At 47.8% G+C, this 21,046-nt stretch overlaps 1 protein-coding gene across 1 annotated transcript; it reads left to right on the top strand.

The window, feature by feature from the left end:
• Nucleotides 1-2,288: 2,288 nt before the first annotated feature.
• LOC133359511 (E3 ubiquitin/ISG15 ligase TRIM25-like) lies at nt 2,289-19,026 on the top strand. The gene is made up of 6 exons (XM_061577928.1): nt 2,289-3,204; nt 3,899-3,994; nt 6,641-6,850; nt 8,779-8,801; nt 9,125-9,237; nt 18,058-19,026. Exons 1-6 carry the CDS (start codon nt 2,665-2,667, stop codon nt 18,603-18,605), a joined length of 1,530 nt encoding a protein of 509 aa, XP_061433912.1. The 5' UTR covers nt 2,289-2,664; the 3' UTR covers nt 18,606-19,026.
• Nucleotides 19,027-21,046: the final 2,020 nt, after the last annotated feature.

The following is a 21,046-nucleotide window of genomic DNA, read 5'->3' as shown; positions in this document are numbered from 1 at the left end:
TGCAGCTGCCTTTTTAATGTTTTAGTTAACGCTGCACCTCTGACTATCTTCAGAGCTAACGTGATTATGTCGTGAGGTTGCTTTCTGGCCAGAGTATATTCTCTAAGTGATTTGGATTCATAATTGCAATCATAAGTTGAAAGTGTTTGATATTTGAAAATAGGAGAGTTCTAGATAAATCAATGATCTAAATTAATATATCATCAATATTTATGATTAGTTCCTAAAAGGAAACACAATCTAAATTTGATAAACATTTAAAATTGGAGTCAGATTAAGCGTGGCGCTAACTTAAAAGTGCATCTAAATTCTAATAAATTAAGTGAACTTTACAGAATCGCTGAAAAGTCTTACACGCATTATCCCTTCGCCACACCGTTGGATTCCGTCGTTGGGCCGACGGGTGGACCTTTACACTTACAAGTCAAGTGTTTTTTAGCGATTAACTTTTTTCCAAGGTGACCATGCATGCATGTGCGCGCACACAAATACACAAGTTTGGATTTTATCAGTTATTTTGAAATGTTACTTAATTCTTATTATTGTTACTATTAATCTTGTTTGTGGTGTTTTAGATATTATTGTTAATTTAGTTAATTTGGAAAAATTCAAACATTTAAATGTTATATTTATTATTTTATATAATATTTTATTTAAATGTGATTCTATTTGCTCTATTTCATTTAAATTATATATAGGCTGTTGTTTGTGCCTCCTAAACTCTGGTGTCAATTAAAAATGTTTCTTTGATGGTCAGTGAAAATCACTTTATCAGTCTTTTTATTCAGCAAGTTCATCAGTGTGTGTTCGTTGCACTGCACTGCCATTCAGCTCAGTGGTATCATAATTGTCCTGTTAGACATCAAACATGGAACTCGACTCAAGAACTCAAGGTCTTTTATTGTCATTCTGTACATGTTGCCACATAAGAGCGAAATACGTACTCAGGACCAGCAGCGTAAAAAAGATCATTAACATACAGTATACATAGAATAATTAAACATAATTTAATAGACTAAAACATTTAAAAATAACATAGTAGATATAATATGTACAGTATAGTTATAAGGTAGTCATTGCTTTTCTTTAGGCCGTACTTAAAACGGTCAAAGGGGCCTCCAACCAAATTTTGCTTAGGGCCCCCAAAGGTCTAGGGCCGGCTCTGCTCCACACTACACTATACAGTACTATACAATCCACACTATACACCACAAACTATACACTACACTATACACTACCATACACTACACTTTACACTCCACAATATACACCACACACTACACTATACACTACTATACACTACTATACACTCTACACTATACACCACACACTATACACTACGCTATACACTAATATACACTCCACACTATACACCACACACTATACACTCCGCGATACACTACACTACCATACACTACACTACTATACACTATACTTCTATACACTACACTACTATACACTACACTACTATACACAACTATACACTACTAAACACTACACTACTATACACTACACCATTATACTAGATTCAAAACTGATTCTTTAGAACCGCTTTTTGGGTGAGTTTGTTGTCCTTCCCCTGCACATACGATTATCACAGTTAACTACGTACGGTGCAACAGAAGTTCAACATAGATACACGGATATTACATGTTAGTACTGCAGTCACCCTGTATCTGTGAAATGTTTCTATAGCTTGGTTCTGTCGCTTCTGCTGTGGTCCCCGAGGCGATTTGCGATGCAGGACAATTTCATAATTTAGTTTCGATTGTAATGTTCACTTTTATATTTGTGCACTGCTTTAAATTCCACCCACGTGGTACAGTTGTTGTCTTTTATATTATTTTTGTCTTTCGGTAAAGTCACGTAGATAGGTTCAAAGAAAATAACAAAAACCTATCTACGTTACTTTACCGAAATACCCAAAGATTATGAATTCCTGCAGTCATGAAAGCTTTAAGTCAAGATTTGTTGTCTTTTAGTTCCAATTGTTCCACTTCATTGCTGTAATTTTTTTTCGCTTCATTTTGCAATTCGTTTATTTTTCTGGTGAGCCAGGTCATCACTCCACTTGCAAAGTGAGACTCCTCTCCCTCTTGCCTGGGTCTCTCTCGAGGTCTCGACCCGTTACAACAACAACAACTGCAACTTAAAACACTCACGCGGACTGGGGCAGTCTGCCTGCTTAAGTGTGGGGTGAATTCAATTAGTGACGCTGCTCTTCCTGTAACGAGCGCGTCACCCTCTTCCAGTAAGTGACTGGCACTGCAGTTTCCTGTTCACTTTGCTCCGTGGATCGTACGGCACTGTGTGCTCTCCGCACACTCACTGATACACTCACTGACTCACTGAGACACTTGCTAAGACACTCACTGAGAAACTCACTGAGATACTCACTGAGACACTCACTGAGGCACTCTGACACTCACTGACACAATCGCTGAGACACTCACTGAGATACTCACAGAGACACTCGCTTAGAGACTCACTGAGACACTCACTGAGACATTCACTGAAAGACTCACTGAGATACTCGCGCCTCACTGAGACACTGATAAACTCACCGTTATACTCACTGAGACACCGAGACACTCACCGACAGACTCAATGAGACACTCAGAAACTCACTTAGACACTCACTGAGACACAGAGACGAGCATAACCATGGCCACCCCAGCTGCTGTATCTGAGCTCAGCTGCTCCATCTGCCTGGAGGCGTTTGATTGCCCCTCCACACTGAGCTGCGGACACTCGTTCTGCCTCCGGTGCCTGGAGGCCGCCTGGAAGACGGCGAGCAGCTTCAGCTGCCCGCAGTGCCGAGCGACCTTCCCTGTGCGACCCCAGCTGAGGAGGAACGTGGCCCTCGCCAACCTGGCGGAGCAGCTCAGAGACGGGATGGCCGCGGCCGTCGTGTGTGACCACTGCAGTGGTGGCCAGACTCCTGCAGTGAAGACCTGCCTGAGATGTGAGATGTCCTTCTGTGCGAGGCACTTGATGCCTCATATAGAGAATCCCAGGCTGAGCGATCACGTCCTGGTGGCTCCCATTGCGAACCTGGAGGAGCGACGGTGCCGAGAGCACAGAGAGGAGCTGAAGTACTTCTGTGAACAGGATGAGATCCCAGTCTGCACAGGCTGCACCATCACTGGAGACCACTTCGGGCACAGAGTTATCACGGTGGAAAAAGCGCAACAGACAAGACAGGTGAAGTGTCATGTTCCGTTGTAATCCACATTGTTACAGGAGATTGAGAGATTCACATCAGTAGGTCGTGACCCCTCACTTCGACCAGGTGAGCTCCTGTTGAGACCAAACGTCCCTTTAAAGGGAGGCCCAGGTAGAGGTGGCAGGCTGGATCAGATGTCAGAATATTGAGACGTTAATGCTAAAATCTTGAGTTGGAATCTCGCTGGCCACCCATGGTTTAAACCGGATTCTGAAGTTTAGTGAGTTGATCGTCTAAGCCCAGTCAACATTTGACGACATGTCAAATCATATTTTGCATGAGAATTAAAAATATTAGTTTAAGTCAGAAACTTTACTATGTATCGTAGGGCGTGTGAGAAACCGCTACATCCATCACTGGAAGAGGTTTAAAACATTTTAGAATGTACGTGATATTTGGCAATGATGTCTCACAGAATATTGCATTGCTCTGCAGTAGTTCCGATGGGATTCTTCATCTCAATACATGACGCGGACAGTGCAGTCGGGATACAATCATGGGAAAAGTAAAAACATAAATGGAGACGTATGCAGACATATAATGGCAACAGATGTGGGTATGTGTGTTGAACTTCTTTCATAGCCAACTGTGCTCATCAGAGATGCGGGATGATGATCTATCAGTGATCCACCAATGGTGAGCACCGCGTATTTATTCATCTACCACACGCAGGAGGAGCTCAGAGTCAAGAAGAAGGGGAGAGAGGAGAAGAGGAACACAGCGGCTTCACAGACACGGACGCTCAGGGACGACTACCGGCGCGTGGAGGTAGAGAGAGTTATGGCAGCTGCACAATTCCCTTTTCTGGTTTGCCCAAGAATCGTATTTCATTAAACCTTGCTCTTATCATTGACGAGCACTGTCCCACACATCGGCGCGGGATATAACATTGGTGAATTGCAAACAATTACAGCGTATTCTTTGGTTATTTCGGTAAAGTAATGTAGATAGAAAATAAAATAAAAAATAATACAACTTTTATTTTCTATCTACGTGACTTTAACGAAAGAACCTGGCTCACACGAAATTTATTTATCTAAGACGAAGGTACTTTGCAAGCCTACTGGCTATCAACAAAGATTCGTTCATGAAGCCATCCATATATACAGACACAGACACAATTTCCACCGAGAAGACGGTTATAAACTCAGCAATTATTGGAAAGGTGTCATCTACCACTTTGGGTTGATTTGTATTTTTTTTGTCAACCTCCACCATCAGCAGTGTGGATGTGTGGAGCGAGGTGCAATGCCCCCCATCTCTACCCCCTTGCTCTCCCCATATCTCTACCCCCTCTCTCCACCGATTTCTACCCCCTCTCTCTCCCCCTATCTCCCCCCCTCTCTCTCCCCCTCTCTCTCCCCTATCTCTACCCCCTCTCTCTCGCCTTTGTCTTCTCCTACATAAACATTAGCTGCTCCGCCCATGCTGCTGACACACTTGGGCTACACCGCTCACCTCTAGCTCGTCCATTTTGAACCTTTATAAACAGTTGCATTTAGAAGCTTAACCCCCCTTTTCTCTCCGTTTGATAACGACCGCTTGTGTTGAATTTAAACGTAATGAGTTTTTTCTTTTTTTTCATTTATATTTTTATTATTTTTCATTTTTATTTCATTTTCTATCTATGTGATAGAAAATGAACCAAACAATGTTATTTCATTCAATTACAACTTGCTGGCTGCCTTCTTTCAATCTAAAAAAAATCAACGACGTAACTGTTTGTCTGCCCGGACTTCTTTTTTAAGCCCATTTATTTGAGCGCATAACATTTATGAAACGTTAATCTTCAATTAATCGATTGCTTTCGTGGGTTTTTACACATCAGTGAAATTTTTATTAAAACATTTGGGAAACATTTCGTCCGGTTTTACGGCGGCCCGATTTTCAACAAACGTTTATGACGTGAATAGAAGACCACCACTGAACGACACAGAAACTTTATTTACGATGCAACTTACAACATGACAGCAGTTTTGGTTTAGGGGGGACAGAATCGATCCACGCTGGATGGTGCGTTAGCGACTTGCCCTGTCGATTCCTTTATTGATCACAACCACGATGCTTGCCATGGAAGTTTGTGATTCCTTCCTTCTGACTCCCCAAAAAATTAACAGTACCAACTTAGCCTAAAGGCAATAAGGAGTGGACGTGAGTATTGTCTTCAAAATCTGATTTTTTTTGTCTATTTCAGCACTTTTTCACTTAAAACAATGGAGCAATGTGACGTGTATTTGTTTTGTATATTCGTAGACCTTTTACACAATTTCCTGGGAATGTCCTCGGCAAGAGAATTTGTTTACATTTAATTTGTGTTTCCCTCTGATGCACCGTTTGGTAGATCCAGAATTGCACAGACAGACAGATGCGAATGATACCCATAGAGATGTATTTCATTTTCCCCAGATAGACACTCAGCAACGTGTAGCTACAGACATAAGTATTTCCAATACTTCCCTTGCCTTGATATTTTCTCCTTATATTCCATTCTCATTCTCCCTGTGCTGTATATGTTCACGAGCTTCGAATACACATGTCGCCCACCTCCTTGTACATAATCGAGGTATGGTAACAATCATTGCTTGCGTCGTTACCTAACAAGTGACTCAACAATCTTAATTTGGAGCTTTCGTGACTGCAGGAATTACTCTTTGGTTCTTTCGGTAAAGTCACGTATAAAGATAAAATAATAAATTAAATAATAGCATACGACGTTTCGATTGCAACACAAGCAATCATCATCAGGTATAAAAGAAATAGCAACAAAAATCTAAATTAAGATTGAACCACTTCTACGGGGAAGTTTTAAGTTTATCTTTTTCTCTCTCTCTGGGTTTTTTGTTCTCTCTCTCTGCCTGTGTATCGATATTCGTGTTTGTGTCTTTCAAATTTCACACTTAACTTCTAACTTAGCAATCTTTGAAATACGTAATCAACCAGGCTATGCGTTAATTGTGTGTTGACCGACTCTCTGTGTTGCATTACATTACATTTCGATATTTTGCTAGGTTATTTAATTTAGTGTGTCTCTCTCCCGCTCTCCTAATTTTCAAGCTTGCGTACCTTACCACGCGTCGTCCTACTCATTGACATGCAAATTTTTCTCTAACCCCTCCCTCTCTCCGCCCCCACCCCCTCTCTCTATTTAAGGCCTCGTCACAGAGACGTTCTCTCTCTGTGTGCCGATGTGTGTTCTCTCTCTATGTATCTTTGTGATATCTGTCTGCTTATATGTCTGTCTAAAGTTTTCTGGTTAGATTTTTGTTGCTATTTCTTTTATACCTGATGATGATTGCTTGTGTTGCAATCGAAACGTCGTATGCTATTATTTAATTTATTATTTTATCTTTATACGTGACTTTACCGAAAGAACCAAAGAGTAAGTGACTCAACAACTCGCCACTGTCTGTGTAGGAGAATGTACGCGGTATCAGTCGAGAATTTGAGCGCCGGTGGAATGAAGAGAGGGAGGTGCTGAACCGCGTGGACGAGGAGGGCCGCTCCGTGCTGTCCCGCATCCAGGCGGACATCGCTCGCTACGAGAGCAGAGCACGCGGCCTGGAGCAGGAGATCAACCAGCTGCTTGCCGCCCTCGCCGTGAAGGACCCACTCTCCTTCCTGCAGGTGGCACCACCTCCATTCACTCACCGTGGTGGTTATGAGATGTTAACTACCTCGCCTGATATGCAGGAGGTCGTGGGTTCGATACCAACCTTGACGGCTGCTGTATATTTGGAGTTTGCGCCTCTCTCTCTCCCCATGGACACGTAGATTTTTTTCCAGGTCCTCCGTTTTTTCCCTCCACATTTAAAATCAACGTCACGCGTTTAGAGTATTTTGCTGCAGTGAATTTATGTGCAATAAGCCATTTTGTTGAGTTATCATTTCTGGCAAGGTTACCTCTGTAGTAGAGTTATATAGCTCAGTGGGCCTTACCTCGTAAGGTATAAAAAATATGTTTATGATAGTTTATACTCACAGCCTTGGTTTATCAGAGGGTTTATCTACAACCAGCAGAGGTGCACCGCCCTCTGAGACGTTTACATTGTTGAAAATCTTATTTCAGTGTTTTTCGATCTGGGAAAAATAGCCGCGCGTTTGCTTCTGTGTGACATTCAGACCTGGACTTGTCCAGTACAACATTGCCATTTACCTCGCCTGCTATGCAGGAGGTCGTGGGTTTGACCCCGATGATGCGTGCTGTAAATTTGGAGTCTACGTCTCTCTCTGTGATTGCTTAGATTTTTTTCCATGTCCTCTAGTTTATCACTCCATATTTAAAATCAACATCACGCATTCACAGTATTTGGCTGCTATTATAAATGTCCACATAAGCCCGTTCGTTGAGCTATTATTGTGATAGCCAGCTCGCTACTGAACAAGAGCGACATAGCCAAGTGGACCTTACCTGGTAAAATACAAAGTTTTGTTTATTCAGAGTTCAAAAACACGAGTTGTTGAATGTTACTTAACCATTTGTTTAGCTGCTAGACTAGACCTGTTTTGTCATTTGTTGGGGTCCGTGTCCAGTTATACAAATCCTGTTTTTGATGAAAAAGTAATAAGAACTTGCTTCTTTGCCCGTCCTAGGACGGAAGCTGTAATATGTATGAAAAAATGGAGCAGAGCAGAATTGTATCTTGTGTAAATTTAATGGCAGTGAATCTTGCACAAAAGAATGGTATCAAACACTTCACTGCATTTCACTGTAGCACTGTATAATAGGCAGTGATTCTTGCAAAAAACTACATCATGAAACACCTTACTTCATGTCACTGTAGCACTGTATATAGCTGACCTCCAATTTGTTCAAATTCACTGCTCTGATACTTTATTCTCTTCTGTTTTCGATTGCTGGAGTTGAAATAAATTTGAAATCGATACAATATCTGGAAAATCACCAAGAAATGTATATTTTACCATAACGTAGAAGCATAAATTAGGCTTACCTTTTGTCTCAAGTGGTGAACAAATAAATAATGACACCAAATCAACTTTCTTGTTGGATAGAATTATTTATTAGATTCACTTTCAATAAAGAAACGTGAAACTTAAAGCGAATTTGCGAAAAAAAATATTTCCGCTCGACCTTCTACGTGAGTGTAAAAATCCACCTGCTCATGAATATAATGACTGGGGGTGGGGGGTGTGGCATGTGGAGTGACGTCACATGCCGGACACACAAACAGACATTCTTGGTTCATTATAGTAGTAATACATAGGCTTAACAGTACAGAGGCAATGCAAGTATCAAAGTATTAATTGGTTGAACAGTGATGCCTTGCAATAGGTATCTGTTTGGTGTTAAGAATATTTTAAACCCTCCTATTTTAATTGCCAGAATGGATAAAGCCTCTTCTTATTTTTTTTCATTATATCGATATTGGCAAATAGGTCCCACAGATAACTCTGTTCTTCACCATTCTCTGTTTGCAGGTATTTATTAATTCCTTGATGTTGTGCTGCAATGTAAGCGGCAGGTGACTGTATGTAGGTGGGGCATCTGTTTAGCATGTCAATGTTAACGTGAAATGCGGGTTTGTGTTTTTCAGGATCCCGTTCATGATATTCTCAGGTCAGTACCAACCCAGACTCAATCTCAAGCTCTGTCTGCCACCTGGTGGACAAATCAGTGAACGGTCATGATGTGATTCCTAATAAACCCAATTGTATGCAGTTGTATCCCATGTTGTCTGTGTGTCAAGAGATATGGACCTGCATTAGACTTTGTGTGTCCCGTGCTGTGTGAGTGGATGGACTGCACCCTCCATAGACTCTGCGTGTCCCGTGCTGTGTGAGTGGAGGGACTGCACCCTCCATAGACTCTGCATGTCCCGTGCTGTGTGAGTGGAGGGACTGCACCCTCCATAGACTCTGCGTGACCCGTGCTGAGTGCAGGAGCTCGGACTCGCAGGGGATCCAGGATCCGCCTCCTCCCACATTCAGTCACCAAGAGCTCACAGAGGTCATCTCGCTAGGAGGAGTGAATACGATGCGCGTGGCTCTCGTGTGTGAGTCTCTTTCTCTGCACTCTGCACTGATCTCTGTCAACATCGTTCATTACAAACACAACACTGCAGACTGGCACCATTCAGTAGGCTGCTGCCCTTTATTTCAGCAGTATCATGAGACCTCCTTTGCCAGTACCAAAATATAAGAATAGGTTTTTCCCCTTTTTCTGGCAACATAACTGAAACCTTTTTACAAGGAATCATGTCTGCATTAACCACAATGCTTGTGGTCAGAATGGTAACAAAAAACACGCTGATAATATATGCATTGTCCTTGAAACTGATTGGTCCACACCAGAAACAGCTTTCTTTTGAGCCTCGTCCTAAACGGTGCTAGACCAGAGGACGCCAAAAGGCATACAGCTCAAAGACAATGCACTATCAAAGTAATGAGAGCTCGGGGTACTAATCTACATCATGAGACATTCTTTGCCAGTATAATGTACATTATCAGTGTGTTTTTTGTTTGCATTCTGACCACAAGTATTGTGGTTAATGCAGACATGATTCCTCGTAAAAAGGTTTCAGTTTTGTTGCCAGAAAAAATGGAAAAAACCTTTTCTTATATGATTAGCAGTATGTGTACAGAGATACTAACGAATTAGTGTAGAGGAGTAGTGGGAAGAAGTGAGGGCATCGGGAGGAAATAACTGGATTACGTCTTAGAGTGATGGCATGTTACCAAGAGGGAAAGGGGTACTTGAGGGGGACCCCGGGTCGAGGGGCGGGGCCGTTGTGGGGTGCCTAGGGAACGGAGGTCTCGAGGAGATGGAAGACCCGCCGAACGGAAGACACGCAGCTCGGCACCGAGACCCTAGGCCGAGGAAAGAGTAGGATTAGTGGGGAGCTTAGGTGAGGATAGGCCGAGCAGTTAAGCAGGTACCGGGACGGTCCACAGGAAGGACCAAGTGTAGAAGTACCTACCTTGGGTGTGATCCGGTGATACTGTACGTGAGTGTAGTCGTTAATAAACTGGCAATAGCCCTTACAGAGAATCTCGTCTCTGCGTGAGTTTACAACGCAACAACTGGAGTCAGAAGTGATAAACAACCTGCAACATCATGTCCAAGTTGGCTGCGAAGCGCAAGTACCGTCTGGTGGAGAGATCGGAGGACAAGGAGCGCTCCGAGGAGGTGCCCACAACGTCCCTGGGGCCCGGGACTCCGGAAATGCACCCGGGCGAGGTCGGCCCATCGGCTGGAGTGGTGGTGGCTGCCGCGACCACGGCCACTTCATCACCATCGCGAGAGAGCTGGGATCTTCTCACCTCCCAGTTCGGACAGCTGCTGCAGATGACTGCTCAGCTCGCCGTTGTGATGACGGAGGTGGGTGCCCAGTCGCGCGCGATATCGTGCTTCTGGAGCGAGATCATGCGCATCCCGCCACCATTTCCCTTCCCGCAACAGTGCAGTTTCCCGCCAATTCTCCCATCGACGTGACGCGGGATTTGGGCACCATCTTGCCCTCGGGTGCGCCACCGCAAACGGATGTCATTTTGCATGTGACGCGAGAAGTCAGCGACACTGTATACGTGACTCAGCATCTGGCCGCCATTGCCCGTCTCCAGCGACGCCGCTATGCGTTCATTCTGGAGCACAATCGCCGGCCCTTGCTGTCAACTCGTCATTTTTGCGACGCTTGCCACCCGTGCCTCCTTTAATCTCTGCCGCGGGTGACTGGCCGTCCTTTCGCGACCGCTTTGAGGCGGCCTACATCTCCGTCGGGTGGCCCATGGAGGAAGCACTCAAAGCCCTCCCGACGGCCCTCGACGACAACTCTCTGGTAGCCTTTAACTCCATCACACCTGCAGATAGGGCGATGCTTCCTCTGGTGTATGCCCAGATGGCGGCCATCTTCAAGCCGGCCTCTATCGCTCACCAAAAGTTCCTGTCGCAGCGACGGGAGGACTCCGAAATGCCTCTCTCGTTCTGCAGCGCCTTTCTGTCACTCGCCCGTGCCGCTTAACCCGGCATGGATGCGGCTGCTCTCGATTTGTTGGCCCTGGAATGCCTGCTTTTCCTCGCACATGAGCTCGGGGTGGCTCTGTCGGTGGCAGATGAGGCAGAGGTCTCGTCCTTCAAAGTAGCGCAAGGTATTCAGGTGCACCTCAGCCTGCGCAAGCCACTCGGGGTTAAGGTGTGTGCGGGGGCCCCGAGTACAGCGATGGCCGTCACACCGCGGGACGAGGACCACGACCACTTCGTTCCTTTCACTGGTCACGACCGACGGTGGAGAGGTGCCAGAGGCCGACGACCGGACCATCAGCGGCACCCGAGATCATCCCTTCCACAGCGGACGCCGTCCACCGTCTGCTTCCGTTGCGGTCAGGCGGGCCACATGGCGGTGGGCTACTGCAACGCTCCGGGAACCTTCGGCGGATCCTCGTGGTCCTCCGCCTTTACACCAGTGGGGCCGCAGGCAAGTCGCGATGCATCACCTTACCGGCCGCTCCCTCCACCTCACGCACAGAGTGGGGATAGGGCTCATATTCACCGGGTCACCTCCGGAAGTTCTGTCTCGCGCCGTACTCGCTCGCCGTCGGTATCCGGGTGGCCCAGACGTGTCCGTCAGTGGGCTGCGCTCGCACACCCTGTGGTGGCGGCCGCGGCGGGTTCCTACGTGGTCACAGGGTACATACAAGGGGTGGAGGTTCGCATCTTGGTGGACACGAGGGCGTCGGCCACCATTATATCAGATTGCATTTTCGAGTTATGATCATGCAGTGTTGGTCCACTGAGACCTGTGCAGGGGGCATGTGTTGCCACAAATGGGGGCAGTCTGGGTATAGTGGGCCATATTGTGGCATCAATTCGGGTTGGGGACATTCAACTGGAAGGTCCTGTCTTGGTCTCTAAGACGCTCGCAGTGCCATGCCTCTTGGGCACAGACTTCATGGCCAAAATGCCCATGAAGATACTCATCGACCAGGGTTGTGTCGAGTTACCATCTGGCCAGCGCTTGACCTTTTTTAATTCTCCTATGGTGTGGACCCCTCTTGCGGCCAGTGTAACCAGTGTTCGTGGCTTGGCAAGAGATTCCTTGACTATCCCGCCAGGAACACAAATGCTAATACCCTTGAGGCTGTGTGGGAAATCACAATTTCAGACTATTGGAGGCGGGCATCCTCTTAACGCTCTCCAGACACCCTCCCTTGTGGGTGCCCTTTCGGTTGTAGCAGAAAATCAGGAGCCATTCCTACAAATTCTCAATGCGGGGCCCTCGCAGGTTAACAGTCCCGGCGGGCACCGTTGTGGCACACGCGTCCCCAGCCCTCCCACCGGTCAAGGCCAGCGCCGGAGGGGGGATTGGCGGCTGTGCTGCCTGAGGGGAAGTCTGACACGTCCTGGGTGGATGCACTCTTTCATGAAAACGTTCTCCTGTCCCCAAAGGAGCGGGGCCAGCTTCGAACACTCATCAACAAATTCTCCGACATGTTGAGTCACGGCAAATTCGACATCAGCCGCACGTCCTTGCTAGAACATTTCCATAGAGACAGGAAATGCGGCCCCCATTCGCTTAATTTCCCATCGCTTTAGCCCAACGGAGAAGGAGCATATTCACTCAGCCGTGGATGACATGTTGGCGGCAGACATTATCTCCCCTTCCAATAGCCCGTGGGGAGCCTCTATCGTTCTGGTCAAGAAACGGGATAGGAGTCTCCGTTTCTGCGTTGATTTCCGTAAGTTAAACAAGATTTCCGTGGCAGATGCCTATCCCCTGCCTCGGATGGATGATTCGCTTGACGCCCTCTCCGGCGCGCGGTTTTTTTCCACCCTGGATTTGCTTTCAGGCTTTTGGCAATTGCCATTGGACGAGGCTTCCAAATCCAAAACCGCGTTCCACACACCTCAGGGGTTGTTGCATTGTAATAGGCTTCCTATGGGCCTCCATTCTGCCCTGCCACGTTCTAATGCCTTATGGAGATGGTTTTGGCAGGTCTCCAGTGGGAATCTTGTTTGATCTATTTAGACGATGTCATTGTTTTCAGCCGTACGTTTTGCGAACACTTACTGCGGCTGGAGTCAGTCTTCACCAAAGTGTGCACTGCTGGGTTGAAATTCAAACCCCAGAAATGCCATTTGCTGCAGCCCTCCGTTAAGTATCTATTCCACATTGTTAGTGCATCAGGTGTGGCCACTGACCCAGAGAAAACGACGTGCGTCCGTACGTGGCCGACTCCTACATCTGTCACCAAGGTTCGAAGCTTTGTTGGCTTCGCATCTTACTACCGTCGCTTTGTGTGCAACTTCGAGATGGTCGCAAAGCCTCTCCATGCCCTCACCACAAAGGGACAAAAGTTTTGCTGGGGCACGGAGGAGGACGAGACCTTTGTCGCACTCCAGACATCCCTGGCAGATGCGCCCACCTTGGGATATCCGGACTTCTCATGGCCCTTTGTGCTCGACACCGACACCAGCGACACGGCCATAGGGGCTGTGTTGGCACAAGTGGTGGATGGCGTTGAGCGAGTTGTGGCATTTGGCAGTCAAGTCTTGTCACCCACCGAACAGCGATATTGCATCACCCAAAGAGAGCTGTTGGCAATTGTGTTTTTGTGCAGCTGTATAGACCCTACTTGTACGGTCGTTGGTTTACCGTTCGTACTGACCATGCGGCACTACAATATTCATTGCACATCGATCAGCCTTCGGGCCAGTTGTCCCGATGGCTCAAAGTGCTCCAGGAGTACTCATTCGAGGTCATACACAGGAAGGGTACTTAGCACGGAAATGCTGATGGGCTGTCTAGGCGGCCTCCGGAGTACGGGTGTGCCTGCTCGACGGGATCAAGTCGCTGTAGGGATACGAGTAGCGTCGGGGCACACTTGATAGCGACGACCGAGGTCCTGCCCGTCGACTTCTGCTTTGGAATCCTACGAGAAGAGTGGTAACGCTTGCAGATGGAGGATACCTTTCTGCTTAAGCTGCAACGCCGGGTTAGGCCTGACGACCAAACCCCCTCTCAGCCGACCACTCCGCCAATTGCACTGCACGATGGCCTACTCATGCGCTGGGACCCTGAGCTCGAGAAATTTTGCCTGGTAGTTCCTGTTGTCCTGTGAGGGAGACTAACTATGTCGGTTCATGAAAAGTTAATGCACCTGGGGGTCCACAAAACATTGTTAAGCCTCAAGCGTGACTACTATTGACCAGGTATGGAAGGAGACCAATCGTCCACATCTATCACGGACGCCTTCTTGCAAGGGTATGTGATGGATAAAGGGGTCCCAGGGCGACTGTTGACCGACCTAGGTCGACATTTTTCTTCAAGGCTGCTCAAAGAGGTCTGTGATCTCCTGGGCACCAAGAAGGTTCGAACCTCGCCCTACCACCCTCAGACCAACGGGATGGTTGAGCGTCTCAACCGCACTCTCACGTCCCTGCTGTGCCTCCATGTCAACCAGTCTCAGTCAGACTGGAACTTGCTGATTCCGCGCGTCCTTGACGCATATAGGCTGGCTCCTCATGCCTCAACGGGGTTCTCACTCTTTTATCTAATGTATGGGAGAGAACCGGAGCCCCCTATGCAGGTACAATTGGATCTGCAGCCTCCTCTTAAGAAATCCGCCATGCCGGTGTTAATGAGGGGCATGCTCAACAGACTGCACGATGCTCGACAGGCGGCCATCAACAATTCGGCCAGTCGCCAAGCGGCTACCAAACGCCTACCAAGGCATCAGGCTTTAGGGGTTCCATGCCCGCAAGTGCCCGTCAGTACATCGCCTAAGTTTCACCACCCTTGGCAAGGCCCCGTTGACGTCATTTAGGCCCGCAGGCCACAGTGTGTGCGCATTCGATTCGGCCACCGCTAATGGATAGTCCACCTCTCTAGGTTAAAGAGGTATGTGCCACCTCATTCGGTTAGTCCATCCCCACTCATGGAGCGGCCGGGTTGTAATGTGTCCGACGAGCCGGGTCGCCTGGCCCAAGACGCTATGCGGAATAATCCACCTGCCTGTATGCCCACAAAGCCTCTCCAAGTAGGTCCCGCCGTCCCATGCTTGGGACCCACGACAACGGTACCTGCACCAGCAGATGCCTCCCCACACCCGATACCGGACGCCGCCCATGGTAGCGGACCTGCTGCTCACACGTGCTCCAGGGCCAATCGTTTTTGTTGACCGCCAGAGGCCGTCCGGCCAACTGCCAGCAATCACGGACATCGGTTCGCCAGCCATCCTGGGGAGGGGGCCTTCCCGCCCCGCCATTCTGCTTGTCTTCAGTGTTCTCCCCGTCTCAGACATCACCTCCGCCTTGCCACCCCCGGCCTCCTTCTCTTGTTGGTCATAATTACCAATGGCAGGGTGCTGATTTTGCGGGATGTCTGCCAGGCCTAAAGTTGTGTTATCAGCCGGGACGGCTGTGTTTTTTTTATGGGGGGGGGGGGGGTGATGTAGAGGAGTAGTGGGAGGAAGTGAAGGCATCGGGAGGAAAGAACTGCATTACGTCTTAGGGTGACGTCATGTTACCAAGAGGGAAAGGGGTACTTAAGGGGGACCCCGGGCCGAGGGGCGGGTCGTTGTGGGGAGCCGCGGGAACGGAGGTCTCTAGGAGACGGAAGACACACTGCTCGGCACCGAGACCCTAGGCCGAGGAAAGAGTAGGATTAGTGGGGAGCTTAGGTGAGGATAGGCCGAAGAGTTAGGCGGGTACCGGGCCCTTACAGAGAATCTCGTCTCCGTTTGAGTTTACAACGCAACATTATTATGAGTACACTAATACTAACGAATATTAGGATGTGTACACAGATACTAACGAATATTAGCATGCGTACACGGATACTAACGAATATTAGTATTTGTACACAAATACGAATATTTGTATGTGTACACAGATACTAACGAATATTAGTTTGCGTACACAGATACAAACATATATTAGTATGTGTACACTAAAACTAACTAATATTAGTATGCTTACACAAATACTAAGAAATATTAGTATGTGTATGGAGATACTAACGAATATTAGTGTGTGCACACTAAAACTAATGAACATTAGTGTGTATACACAGATACTAACGAATACTAGTGTATGTACACAGATACTAACGAATATTAGTGCATACACAGACACTAACGAATATTAGTACACAAATACTAACGAATATTAGTACGCAAAAAAAAACTAACGAATATTCGTTTGAGTACACTGATACTAACGAATATTAGTATGTGTACACAGATACTAACGAATATTAGTGTGTGTTCACATATACTAACGAATATTAGTGTGTACACAAATACTAACAACTATTAGTGTATACACAGATACTAACGAATATTAGTACACAAATACTAACTAATATTAGTAGACAAATACTAACGAAAATTAGTATATGTTGACTAATACAAACGATTTTTAGTATCTGTACACTAATAGTAATGAATATTAGTATGTGTACACTAATACTAACAAATATTAGTATATGTGTAGTGGATTCTACGGAGATATACGTTTTAAACACATTCCTGCGGAGGGAGCTGGTAGGAACGTTGGGTTGCTCGGTCAATGGCCAGGGTCAACGGCGGCATGGTGTATTCCACAAATATGCCCGACTGTGAGGGCAGGCACAAGCCGGCGTGAGTAGGGTAAACGTTGAGTTTTATAAGGGCACCACAGGGTGACCAGCCCCTCCCCACCCAGCCCCTCCCCACTCAGCCCCACCCTCCCCACCCAGCCCCTCCCCACCCTCCCCTCCCCACCCAGCCCCTCTCTCCCCACCCAGCCCCTCCCTGCACGACGGATGGACGGACACAATAATCCCCTGTGGGCTGGTGTAACCAGGAGGTTCCTACCAGTACTACATAACATACACTTAGTTAACTAGACCCCAACAGGGTAACTACATAACCGGGTCAGGCAGGAACGTACTGCCTGATCCACGATGCCGAACGTGACGACTGGAGACCCGAAGATCGAAAAGACATTTTGTGCAGCCCGGTTACTGGGCATAGTACCAGCCCTAGCGGGGCTTAGGTGAGCGCTGGTCAGCGCGGGAACACCACGTACAGTGTGCGGTGTGGGCTCCCAGAAAGCAAGAGAGGGTGTCAGCCAGCAGGGTTACGTTGGGGCTTGATACACTTATTGACCTGCCGACACGTGACCGGATGATATTGGAGGGAGGCCACCGGTGGACGGGGGCCGTTGGGTGGTCACGTGGTATAGAAGAGCTCTCGGGAGCCTTCGGGAAAGAGCTCGAAAGATCGAGAAGGGGGGTGGGGCGAGAGGCGGAGCCAGCCCCAGCCCGGGCCGATATAATGGCTGTTGGTAAGAGAAGATCCACGTCGGGTTGAAGAAGCCTGTAGCCACGTGGTCCGGGACCCAGCTTCTGGTCCGGACCGGGATAGCGGGACATTGTCTAGTTCTGCCGTTGCATGGTTAGATGGGCGTTCAACACCCGAGTGTAGGTTACATTATGTTGTGTTGGTGTTAATCTAAATTAAAAGTGTTGCTCCCAAGATAACGTCTGCGACTCAGTTGGACTCACTCACTAATACTAAAAAATATTAGTGTATGTACACAACTACTAACGAATAATAGTATGTGCAACTTCTAACGAATATTAGTATGTGTACACTATTACTAACGAATATTAGTATGTGTACACAAATACTAGCGAATATTAGTCCTGTATGTAGTTGTCATACTCGTGATAACCACAGTGTAATGTATGAACATATCACGTACTGCAGTAAGACAACACCAACACAACACAACACCAGCGTGTGTGTGTATACGCCACGTGCACTGCTCGTGCCGCTACTGTGCACGCGTCGCCGTGACCTCTGTGCGGGTGTTGTCGCTGTCCTCACCACAGATGGATGCTCGCCGACTCTGGACACAAACTCAGCCCACGACCGCCTCCAGATTTCCTCGGATCTCAGGACGGTGACAAGGAGTCGTGTCCCCCAGGGTCGTTCCCATAACCCACTCCGCTTTGATGTCTGGCCACAAGCCCTGTGCTCTGAGAGCTTCTCGTCGGGTCAACACTACTGGGAGGTGGACGTGGGGAGCGCAGAGTGGTGCGGGATTGGAGTCGTGTATAGGACGATCCCATGGAGAGGGCGTGGTGATAAGTGCCTCCTGGGAGTGAGTGACGTCTCCTGGTGTCTACAGAAATATGACGACAGCTTCTCAGTGCTGCATGGCGGGGTAGAGACCTCACTGTCGGTGCCGGAGCCTCTGCGGAGAGTCGGGGTCCATCTCGACTGGGACGAGGGGCTGCTGTCGTTTTACTGCGCAGACTCAATGGCAACGTTGCATTCGTTTCACCAAACTTTCATTCAGCCCCTACATCCTGGGCTGTGGGTGTTGGGTGATGTTGGGGACTCAGTGAGGATTGTGGATCTGAGCGGTGCGTCCTGAGAGAGGTGAACGTGAACAGCGCAGAGGGCAGACGCCACGGCGCTCGCCACCCTCGTCACCGTCACACGCAGTGCCACGCCCGTGACTGGCTGGTGGCTGTCGGTGGCTAGGGGCTGCGTGGCTCTCCATCACAACGAGGGGGCTGAGCATAAACAATCCTCACAACCTTCATAGGGGGGTGGTGGGTGATAAAATAGTACCGCTCTGTGCGTGAGTGAATCCAACGTGGATGTATTCACCCTGCCAGAGGAGTGTGACTGTAGTGTAGGTGCAGTAATTAGCAATGGTGAACTGGGATGTGGTTATACACTGGTGGTGTCATGGGTTGTGGGAGAGATACAACAATACAAATATTTATTTTTAAAAGTATAAATGTACGCGTACGACAGTGGCGTTGTAATACTTGTATCGTCTAAAATAAAAATACAGAACACAAACAACAACAATGTAGTTGTGTACAGCGTCATTCGTGCTCACTGCATCCCGCAACGCCGTTCAATAATTTAACACGAGGATCAAATCCTCTACAAATAAAGAAACAAATAAAGAGATGACGACAAACACAAAAGGCGCCAACAATGTCCGAGCTGTTCAAGTTATCTGCTGCTGCGTCATGGACGTGGTGACGTCACCACGCACGCTCCCCCAACGCGGTGACGTCACCACGTCACTCATCCCCCTCTCCCCCCACCCCCCTACGCTCTCCCCCCATGCCTGCCCCTCACCACTGCACCATCTGTGAACACAAAGAGCTTCACAGCTCAGCGGATTCCTAACGCACTACAAACACAGCTTCTGATATTCTGGATTCCCACCACTGGGGGAGTCCCGCGTTGGCGACAACAAAAACAAACAGAGGCACTGAGGGGCAACCTGCAGCCTCACTGTGACCCAGCACTGTGGGGGGGAGGGGGTGGTTGGTGGATCACCACTGACGCTGCTGGGAACTCCCCGCGAGGGCGAGTCGACGAGGCGCCACGTGGCCCTGTTGCTCACCAGGAGAAGGCGGTAGAACAGCTACAACAACAACCACCACCACAACCACCAGAACAACCACCACCACAACCATCACCACCACCATCACAACCACCACTACAACCACCACAACAACGATCACCACTACCACCACAACAACCACTACAACATCCACTACAACAACCACCACCACAACCACCACCATAGCAACCACCACCTTAAAAACCACCACCATAATAACCACCACTACTACCACCACAACCACCACCACCACAACAACCACCACAATAAGCACCACCAATACAACCACCACAACCACCACAACAACAGCCACCGCAACAATAACCACCACCACGCGTAAACTTCACCCAGCGACAGGGACTGGGAACTAAAAATAAAAAAATCGTCTCCAGTTTTGTAAACACGCCGCACATAAATTCTGGCTATGGCCAACAATTGCTTATATATGTATTTAGATATGCATATTAATATTTGTGTAGAGGAGTAGTTTGATGACGAGGTCATGAACGCTGTGAGGCGTGATTGCGACCGATTCCCAGACATCGTTTGGGTCCCGGCGGTGTCTGGAGCGGTGTTGGTGCGCGCCACGCGAGGGCGCTGCCACTCCACCACAGGGATTCAAGGGGCGCGCTGAATAATGAAAGTGCAAGGGAGATTTCAAAAGAGTCTGTGGCCAAATCAACCCGGAATGTCACCAATTTCTTTTTTTCCAAATCTGGGAAGCTACGCAAGGTTGAGCCTGGACTGTAGCGCTGGGATTGGTGAGCGGCGTGCACGTCGGAGTGCAGTGTGCTGATTACCAGAGGTGTGGACTCGAGTCATGTGACTTGGACTCGAGTCAGACTCGAGTCATGAATTTGATGACTTCAGACTCGACTTGGACTTGCATAACAATGACTTTGTCCCACCTCTGCTGATTACGCATTGTGCCTCTCCGATTCGCGTTCAGGTTCTGCCCCTTGTTGATCAGCACGATGTCTGTGACGTTCCCTCCACGTGCTGGGAGCATCGTCAAGATTTGAAGCTTCAGTTGAAAGTGGAAATGTGAGGAGCATTGACGAGCCTTCAATTCTTCGTTACGATGGAGCTGATATTCCTATCATAATTTTGAAGTTATTTAATAAGCTTCAGGATACTTCTCGAGCCATGGGTAAGGTTTAACATATTTGTTCGAGTAACGAGACATCGATCTTCAGTCTGCGTGCCAACATCGCCCTCACTAAAGTGGGCATCGGAGCACATCACAGCAGCACGGGAACGGTACCGGGCCACAGAGCAACAGGAATGGAACAAAAGAAATCCGTCACGACCTCAGCGGGTCAATTTGCAACTGCGCACAACGAACAGCAAATAAGTAAATAATAAGTCAAGAAAATTAATAATGAAAGAATATTAATAATAAAATGTATTATATGAATGAATAATAAAAATAATTGTAAAGTGTA

The sequence above is a fragment of the Lethenteron reissneri genome, chromosome 65, assembly GCF_015708825.2.
Source record: "Lethenteron reissneri isolate LAM-NWPU_2019-01 chromosome 65, ASM1570882v1, whole genome shotgun sequence".
In the NCBI taxonomy this organism is placed as follows: Eukaryota; Metazoa; Chordata; class Hyperoartia; order Petromyzontiformes; family Petromyzontidae; genus Lethenteron; species Lethenteron reissneri.
Note: the sequence above shows the minus strand (reverse complement) of the source record. Positions and strands in the feature narration are given on the sequence as shown.